This window comes from Lolium rigidum, chromosome 7 (assembly GCF_022539505.1).
Source record: "Lolium rigidum isolate FL_2022 chromosome 7, APGP_CSIRO_Lrig_0.1, whole genome shotgun sequence".
Classification (NCBI taxonomy): Eukaryota; Viridiplantae; Streptophyta; class Magnoliopsida; order Poales; family Poaceae; genus Lolium; species Lolium rigidum.
Window position 1 is genome coordinate 319,467,846 of NC_061514.1, and position 10,240 is coordinate 319,478,085.

The 10,240-nt window shown below is 43.3% G+C and overlaps 1 protein-coding gene across 1 annotated transcript; it reads left to right on the top strand.

Annotated features, from left to right (window-relative positions):
• The first annotated feature begins 250 nt into the window (after window positions 1-250).
• On the top strand, window positions 251-9,810 carry LOC124673251. Its single transcript, XM_047209371.1, has 3 exons — window positions 251-357; window positions 2,308-2,339; window positions 9,260-9,810. Exons 1-3 carry the CDS (start codon window positions 251-253, stop codon window positions 9,808-9,810), a joined length of 690 nt encoding a protein of 229 aa, XP_047065327.1.
• The last annotated feature ends 430 nt before the right edge of the window (window positions 9,811-10,240 follow it).

The window sequence follows — 10,240 nt, forward strand, 5'->3', positions numbered from 1 at the left end:
CTCGTGAGCTTCTAGGGCCGCCTGTCTGAGAATCGAGGGCCACCGTGTGAGCAGCATCGGCCACCCGCCGCCCCTGGGAGGCTGGGAGCAGTGCCTCCCACCACTTTAGCCCCGTCGCCATCGACAATTGCAGAATCCGGCGACGCGCGTGGCGACTCTGCAAGCCCCGCATGGTCCCAACTCTAATGGAGCTCGCCCATAGTGCATGTGTGTTTGGCATGGAGGAGGTGGCCAGGGAACAACATGCGGCATGGTGGGCGGGTGGAGCAGACGAAGCTCGCCGGAGAAGCTCAGTGGGAGCATCAGCGTGGTTGAGTTCTTAAGTTCTTCTGCGGATGGAAAGGACGAGCAGATAAGGTAAGAGAATAGAGATGGAGGAGAAAAATCTTTAAGTTTTCCTTTTTTGTTTTCTTTTTCTGTGTTTCTTTTTTCTCGTTTTATACTTCTGTTTTCAAATAATTTTCGGAATTTTTAAAATTTTAAAATCTTCAAGTTTGAAAAAATGTTCCAAAAATGTTCATATTAGAAATTTGAACGAATTTTAAAATTTGAATGAATTTTGAAATTTGAAAGAATTTTGAAATTTGGACAAATTTTGAATTTGGACGAATTTCAAGTTTTGAACGATTTTTTTAGAAATTTGAACGAATATGAAAATTTGAGCGATCTCCGAATTTTTGAACAGATTTTGAATTTTGAATGATTTTTGAATTTATACAAATTTTGAATGATTTTTGATCAAATTTAATATCATTCATTTCCAAAATCTCTGTACAGAAAATTTTGAACAAATTTTGAAAACATAAAAAAGAAACAGAAAAAAGTTAGTTTAAGAAAACAGAAGTCCCAACACCATTGATGCTCTAACTGCATTCTAACATGATGGTGAAATCAACTAACACCGAGACACAGCCGCCGCCTCAACCCTAGCCGTCTCTGGTTCATCCTCCTCCATAGATCGGTTCCCCCTCCTCCGGTCGGTTTCGCCGGTATCGGGAGGAGTGGGGAACCCGATCTATGCGTGGAGTTTTCAATAAAAGTATTGTTTTCATTAGATTATGTTAGGATTTCGGTAGCCGCCTCCTTGTTCGTTTCCCCTCAATGAAGATGGCATCGTCTGCAATAAGTGATCTTCAGCCTTTCATTCGGCGACGAGATCTTCTTCTCGGCGTCAATAGTGGTGTTGAACGATTATAATTTTCTAGGTATGGGTCTTCAGATCTTGCTTCGCCAGATCGATTTTGGATATGTTGTCGTTGTTGCCGCGAGGAGGATTATCCTCGCAGTTTTTGTCCCGGCTGCTACGTCCTCTATAATGGCGATTCATAATATCGGCTCTCCATCGACGATGACAAAGCTAGTCGGTTGTTATTTCCTGACATACTGGTGTTGGTACACTTGCCGATGTTGAATGACTGCTTTAATGGTTGCGTGCGCACACGCAGCCTTGGCATTGCGGCTCAAAAAATTATGGGAGAACTTTTATCGGTATTTACAGGTCTATGGTTCGTTATCTATCTTTGGCTGCCTTCAGAAGAGTACAAGATTGTGTTCTGGAAGAAAAAATAAGTTGAAGACCTCGAAGATTTCTTACTATCTTTTAGGCTTTATTTTGTAATCGTTGGAGTCAGTTCATGTATCTCTACCATGTACTATTTGTTACTATGAATATATGTGGTCTTGAAAGTCAAAAAAAAAAAAAACTAATACCAAGACACATATACATATCTAGAGTTATAGATACATCCACTTTAGCATCAAGTAATATGAATCAGAGGGAATAGCTAAATTTGAGTAAGGGGAAAATTATTCCCATCTAGGATCAGTTATGGTGCAAATTGCACCGTGGATGGGGTCCAATCTGACCAGGTAGCTATTAATTCCAGCGTAGTTTGGAACAAATGCACATGCAAATGAAAACGGTTATTTATTTTACTTTATATGTTATGGTGCTAGCCATTCTTGTTGCTAGAGCCAAACAGAATGAGCAAGTAGACGGATTAATACCACATCTAGTGGATGGAGTTTTATCCATCTTACGGTACGCCCATAATATTATTATTTTCATTGAACATGATCTTTAGATAGCACTAAATATGAAATTATTTCTTTTGCATCTGCGATGGCTATCGGGTCTAAGATTAATTTTCATAAGAGTAAAATATTCTGTTTTGGTCAAGCAAAAGGAGGTGCAAGATAAGTATAGAGATATTTTCGGCTCTGAAGTTGGATCCCTCCTATTTTGAATCTTGAGAATTCCTATTCATTTTAGGAACGTGAAAAATTGTGAATGGAAACATGTGGCAGATCGTTTGAGAAGAACCTTAGTAACGGGATTGGTAAGCTGCTATCATATGGTGATCCCTTAGTGCTTGTAAACTCGTTGGTTACTAGTTTTCACGTGTCCCTGCAATCATTTTTAGTGATACCCAAAGGGGTAAATAAAAGATTGGATTTTTTAGATCAAGATTTTACTGTTAAAGCGGTGGCCACAAGAGAAAGTATAGACTGATTAAGTGGAACATTATATGCTATCCTAATGACCAAGATGGTCTTAGGGTAGAGGTATTGGCGATTAAAGCCAAGTGTTTACTCACTAAATGACTGTTTAAAAATGAAGAGGGGCGTGGCAAGAGTTATTACACAACACTATCTTCATTCTAAAACGCTAGGACAAGTAAAAGCTAAACCTACCTATTCACCCTTTTGGAAGTCTAATGAAATTCAAAGAAGGAGGAGGCGTTTTGGCTCATAGGAGCAAATGCTCCCATTATACAAAATAATTTAAAAATAATTTTGAAAATGACAAAAAATTCTGACATATTTTTTTTGGTGTACATCATGATATTTTATGTTAGTGCACAAGTTTTCGTGGAGAAACAACATTTTATGTGGCGTGTACAAAAAAGACAAAAAAATGTCCTGTACGTAGTTATGTTATAGCATCAAAATTTGTCTTTTTTACAGGAGCCACAAAAAATTTAGTTTTTTTTTAAACTTGTGTACGAACATAAAATGTGTAGATATACATGTAAAATTTTATTTTAGAATTTTTTGACACCTCGAAATGTTGATTCACATAATGAGAGCAAATGCTCCTATGAGCCAAAGTGAATATCCCTTCAAAGAAGACTTATTTTCTAGGGGTTCCATCATGATTGGGAATGGTTAGAGCATCTCCAGTCGCGTCCCCCAAACCGTCCCCCAAAGGGATTTGGGGCGCGCCAGACAAAAAAAACGTTCCAGCCGCGTCCCCCAAAGCCCTTTTTTGTCCGGCGCGCCCCTATACGGTGTCCGGCGCCCCGAGCCCGTCCCCGTCCCACAGGGGACGCACCGGGCACGCCGGACACAACGAAAAGCGAGGCGAGGAGGCGCGGGGCCGACGCGTCGGCGGTACGGTTAATTTTAACCTAACCGTCGCCTACCTCGCGACGGAAGTTATCCGCGCGCAGCGGCATCTTTGCCTTAATGGCGACGGAGGGGCGGGCGAGACGTCTCGTCGGTGCTGCGCGGCCTCCACGCGTCGCCGGCGTTCGCACGCCACCGCCCGTTCCCGCGCGATCTTCCCGCCTCTTCTCGTCCGTTCCCGCGCTTTCTTCCCGACGCCGGCGTCTATAAAAGGTCTCCCGGCTCATCAATGGTAGCCACCACACCCCGCCGGCATCAAACACATCCCTCGTCGCTCCACGGCCGTCTCCTCCGTCACCGCGTGGCAATGGCGAACCGCCCGGCGATGGCCACTTCCCTCCACCGCCGTCTCCTCCATTGACGAGCCGGCAGCGGCGTGCGGCACTCGAGGAGGCACTCGAGGAGGAGGCCCGCCAGCCGGCGTGAGGCGCAGCGAGCGGCGGATCTAGCGGCGTTCTCCACCCTCGCCTCCGCGGCCGAGGAGGCCGCGGCGGCAGCAGCGTGGCAGAGAGCGACGGTGCGACACCGTTGCGGCGTTCGACGCCTCGACGGGACAAGAGGCGCGACGGCGCCGTGCACGGGAGGAGATGGAGCAGCGATGGGCCGACGAGCGCCGGCGCCGGCGCGATGAGCGGCGGCGCCGTTCCGTGAACGGCGTGACTCGATCGAGCGCCGGCGGCGTGAGTCGATCGAGCTCCAGCAGCGGCGACGGCGGAGGAGCGTCGGCGGCCGGGAGTCGGCGCTTACGGCGCTATGGGGGAGGCGGGCGGAGCAGTTGGCGGCGGCCGACGCGTTTGCGGCGGCGATGATGGAGGCGCCAACAGATGTGGAGGAGGAGGCGCCAATGGAGGAGGAGGCCGAGGTGGAGGACGACGACGACGACGACGGGTTCGACTGGTCCGACGACGACGCCCCGCACCCGGACGAGACGGCCGATCAGCAACGCGCCCTCGTCGAGTCCTTCGAGTCGGAGAAGAAGCTCCAGGACGACGCCCGTGCCCGCGAAGAGGCGCAGATTCGTCGCGCCGTCGAGCTCTCCCTCCGGGCGGCCCGGCGAGGAGGGCGGAGGAGGACTATCGGCGGGAGCGGCACCGTCCGGCCACCGCCGAACGCAGGGAGAGGAGGCGCGCGCAGGAGGAGCTGCGGCGTAGGGGAGGCGACGATGGGGGCGGGGCCGTCGAACGCGCCGCCGGGCGGTCGATAGTCTAGGTTTAGATGAAATCTAGCCGTTTTCATTCAAACTTTGTAATATATAATCAAAATTGAATGAAAACCTTTATTTTCGTGCACAAATATTCATTTGGGGGCGGCGTTTGGGGGACGCGGCTGGGGAGCGACGTCCCCCAAACGCGGCACGAACAAAACACGTCCCCCAAACGCTCGATCCGGCGCGGTTTGGGGGACGGTTTGGGGGACGCGACTGGAGATGCTCCTAGATACTTTTTTTCGGAAGGCATATGGTCAGGGAACCATGCTATAGCGCAACAGTATTTGTCTCTATACAATATAGTTCAACAAAAAAATCTGTTAGCTGCGAATGTCATTTCTTGTTTTGCTACAAATATAGATTTTATAAGAAACTTAATCGAATATAAATGGACGAGATGGTTACACTTGGTCAGTCGTTTAATATGTTTAAACCTGACCCAAGAAAAGGATGTATTCCAGAGGAACTTAACTACATCGGGTAGGTTTACTGTGAAGTCTATGTATCTTGATCTTTCAGACATAATATATTTTAGAAAATACATATGAAAGATTAAAGTTCCACTGAAAGATAATAAATTTTATGTGGTTCTTACATATAAAAGTTATCTAAAGGAATTGGCAAAGTAATACTTAATTTTTTTGTGAGATGAAAAAAAATAGAGTGCGTGCTTGCAAAAACGATTTGGCACATTCTCCATTTTTTCCTTTGGAATTTCTCCATGGAAAAGTAGTATTAATATTTTCGGTAGCTAACTAAATGGTGTAAGCAAAATAGCCGAAGGCCACATCAGAGTCGGTGACTTGATGTTTGCGCCCTTGAATGGGAAATATTGCATGCTTGCAATTACCTTACCTTTAACAAATCATATCATGCTTCATTTTTGCATGTTATCCCTCTTGCTATTTATTGGACTCGTACGTGGTTATAGCTACAGCCGGAGGAGCAACAGCTAGAACATGGATTTTTGGTGCACCCTACAAGAAACGGTTGCATTTGATTTATTCAGTTGGTGTGGCTGGGTAGCTTGATCGCAGGCTCATATGTTAATATATTGGTGCCTTACTATTTTTTTAATCTCTTCTTAGATGTTTGATCCACATATCAACCTTGAGTGATCCTTGAGCTGTAATAAGTTGTACTTTTATTACTCGGGGACTTCTCTTTTCAATAAATATAATAAAGGTTGTATGCATCTATTCGATGATGAGGGCGAGGTGGTAAAACCATTTCAAATAATTTGTTATGGTGTTTCCTCATGTGGTTCAAAGTGATTGATGACAATAGGGTAGGGTGTTGAGGTGAGAAAGGAGCATCCATGTTTGATGAATCAAGGGTCAAGGCTGTTGGCAACAAGTCCAGTGTTTTAGGTAAGGAGCAATGATAATCACACAATGTGATATATACATTTTTCTTCAAGAGGAATAACACTTGTTATGCGTCTTTGCATATTCGAAAGGGATGCAACGCCAGTTTTGAGAGAACCATGTCGGTGAGGGTGTGTCACACCCGGTGACATTTTACTCTTTGTTATGAATGACTGTTTTTTTTTCCTTTAGTCTTGATCCGAGCGAGCGTGTGAGTTGGTTGAATTAAAAGTTTCAATAACACCTGCAAAATTGGCATATCTATCAGTGTGGTACATTTAAAACTGGTTAAGTTTTCATTGGCTGGACCTAGTCGATGATGGGTCTGCCAGAACCGTTTCGTGGGCCTCCTATCGTTTGCTTCACACGAGTCATATGCCCGCTCGGGAGCTGCTATGTGCCTACCTGGTCGGCGCCGACACGGTGCCGCACACCCTCCAACCCGACGGCTGTTAATTGGGCCACGGCCCATCAGGTAAACGCGTTATTTTATTTTTTTCCTTTTTCCTTTTTTATTCTTTATTGTGTTAATAGTTTTGTTTTTTTAAACTAAATTTTTTCTATTTCTTTTTTATGTTTTCATAATTTGTTCAAAAAAATTCGTATATAGATTTTGGAAATGAACGATTTTAATTTTTTTCAAAATTTAAAAATCGTTCAAAATTCAAAATTTGTTTAAATTTGAAAATCGTTTAAAATTCAAAATATGTTCATAAATTGTGAGATCGTTCAAATTTTGATATTCTTTCAAATTTTGGAAAATTCGTAATAACTCAAAATTCTTCCAAAATACAAAATTCGAAATTCGTCCGAATTTCAAAAATCGTTCAAATTTCTAATATGAACATTTTTAACATTATTTCAAACTTGAACATTTTTTCAAATTAAAAAAAATCGGAAATTATTTGAAAACAGAAATATAAAACGAGAAAAAAGAAACACACAAAAATAAAACAAAAACAAAATGGAAAACAGAAGAGCAAACCCGAAAAACCAACAGAAGACTGAAAAAACGAAGAAACCTTCATCAAACGAAAAAAACCGAAAGGAAAAAACTAGAGGTAAAGATATATATGGACCAGGCTCATGCCCCGTAGAGTGTGTGCAGCGATCCCTATACACCGACCAGGATCCGCCTGCCCTCTCGCCCGCGGCCAGAAAGCAACGCTCGGTTTCTCTTGTAATTGGGTCTGGCCCAAGCGAGCGATGACAAGCACACCGTGCCAAGCGAACCATGTGCATCGGGGGGTGCTGTACGCCGACCTGGTCGGTGCGGACCAGGCGCCGCACACCCCCCAGGCGGGTTGTTGGGCCGGCCCAACATTCCCACTCTTTCTTTTTTTTGTTTCTTTTGCTTTTTTGTTTTTTCTGTTCAATTTTCTTTTTACGTTTTTTAAAAGCTGATTCTTTTTAGACCCGATTTTAAAAATTATTTTAGTTTTTCTGAAATTTAAATATTTTTAAAATTTGAACATTTTTTAGATTGGAACAATTTTCAAATTGGAACAAATTTTAAATTGGAACAAATTTTAAAATTGAACAAAAAAATTCAAAATTTATTATTTTTTATATATGAACAAATTTTGAATTTGAACAATTTTTTTATTTGAACAATTTTCGTATTTGAACAATTTTTTTATTTGAACAATTTTCGTATTTGAACTATTTTTTATTTGAACAATTTTCGAATTTGAATTTTCTCAAATATTTGAGATAAAACATTTTACATTTAACTATATATTTTAATTTAAAAAATTAAATCTTAAGAACGAAAAAAACAGAAAAGAAAAATAAACAGAAAATAAAAAGAAACAAAAAAGAAAAAACAGGAATGAAAAAGAAAACAGAAATGAAAAAGAAAAGAACAGAAAAAGAAAAGAACAGAAAATGATCTCAAAAAAAGAAAACGGCCAAGTGGCCCAACACCCGAACTGGGCCGGCCCGTACCGCGCGCGGGGGTGTGCGGCGCGCGGTACGCGCCGACCTGATCGGTGTATAGGAAATCCGATGTGCATCCACATCACTACGTATTACAGCTCTGTAACAAAATCCATTTGGTCTAGCAGTACCGATCCATCATGCATAGTTGCATTCCACATGCACGTCCCCAGCGAACTATACATATAGTGCCGGAAAAGGTACGGAACTTTTTTGTTGTTGTTGAAAAGAGTTCATGATTTATTTAAAAGTTTGAATTTCAAAAACTGTTCACTCGATAAAGTAAATATAGATTTTTAAAACTGTTCACTCGGTGAAAAAGGTTCAAATTTAAGAAAGTTCAACTATAAAAAAATGTTCACATTTCAAATTGTTCATGAAAATTTAAAATGGTTTGGATTTTAAAAAATGTTCACGGTCTAGAAAGGTCCCGATTGCAAAAATCTTCAAATTTCAATATTGTTCATAATTTTAAAATTTAATAAAATTGTTCACAGGGTCAAAATTGTTCACAAAGTTAATAAAATTTCTTAAATTTTTATTTCCAACAATTGTTCACGAGTTTAAAAATGTTCGTGGGTTAAAAGATGTTCACAACTTAGTAAAGTTTTCCATAATAAATCATGATTTTAGAAACGGTTCACAGATTCAAAAAAGTTCATAGTTTCTAGAAAAATTACTGCTTCAAAAAATAAAAAGAGAAAATAAGAATAAGAAAAAAAATATGTTTCCGTCAAAAATATGTTCACAGATGGAGGAGTAAGAAAGGTTGCCATGGGGTAAATGAATCAGGGAAGTTTTCACCTGAGATCCATGATCCATGTGAGTTTCTTCCATGGCCGATCTAGATCTTCGTTCTTCCCCGTCTATTTTTTTCCATCTTCTTTTCTTGTTTCCGAACAGTGAGGAACAGTGCCGATTCCCTTGTTACAGATAGTTGAGAGAAAACACAAGCAACGACATGCTGTGCAAGAAATAAAGAAGATGCGTGATGGGATTTCTTTATTTCGTCTATGTTATGTTGTGTCCATGTATCCGGACATCATACGTGATGAGCTTTTAGTATTGTTTGGCCCATTACTTATCCGGTAGAGAGATTCATTACAGCCCGGTTTTTCAGCTTGTCTGGTTTTTTAGCCAAGGGGAAACATGGAGAAACAAGCCGGAAAAGGAGGAAGAAAAGAAATAGGAAAAACAAAGACACGTTCCCTGATTGGTCAAAAGAAATTCGAGTGCTGACGAAAAGAAAAACACTCGAGTGCTAAATAGATAGTCCCTTAAAATGTAGCACTAAATTAACGCCATTGACTATTGATATCTGTTTCACATGCGTGCGTAGGTGCAGGCGAGTCCACGTTGGCGGACGACGTGGGCGCCGACGAGGACGGCAACACGTACGTGACGGACGTCCTGGGCAGCAAGATCTGGAAGGTGAGTCCGGACGGCGAGCCGCTCTCAATCATAAAGAACGCCACCTTCATCCAGCGGCCCGGGACGTGGAACAACCTCATCGGCCTCAACGGCATCATCTACCACCCAAACGGCTACCTCCTCGTCATCCACACTACCGGCGGCGATCTCTTCAAGGTGGAGCCGAGGACGGGGGCCGTGAGCGTGGTGAAAGTGCTGGGCTCGCTGAAGAGGGGCGACGGGCTAGAGCTGCTCTCCCCGACGAGGCTGGCCGTCGCCGGCATGCCGACCCGGCTGGTCGAGAGCACCGACGACTGGGAGACCGCGCGCGTCACGGGCCGGTACGTCGGGCCGGCGCACAGGGTCGGGACTTCGGCGACGGTGAAGGACGGGGACGTGTACGTCAACTACGTCTTCGGATTCGGGCTCGGCAGGAAGAAGACGCACGTCATTGGTAAGGCTGTGTTCGCACCTTTGTAACTACAGTACTGCTAGCTTTGAGAGCCTAGCTTGCATCCTCGGAAAAAGCCTGACGGCTTGCATCAAGCTCATGATGATGTGTTAGAAGTTACGAATTAAGGATAAGTCCAATCAATATACGTATGGGGGATTGGTTTATTCCTGGACATTTGGCGCGATAAACAATAATGCAACGATAATTTATTGTGTAAAGTGTTGTTGTCTTTGACTAATTATGCAACATACGTGGTCCCTTGTGTTGGTCCGTAAACGAGGTTATTCTTTTCCGGATTAAATTCATGCACAAATATGCTTTAGTCCCGGTTGGTCGAGCGGGACCTTTAGTCCCGATCCGGTTACTAGCAGAGACAAAGGACACTCCACGTGGCTACGATACAACATTTGGGCTGGAGGACCTTTAGTCCCGGCTCGTAAGCCCAACCAGGACTAA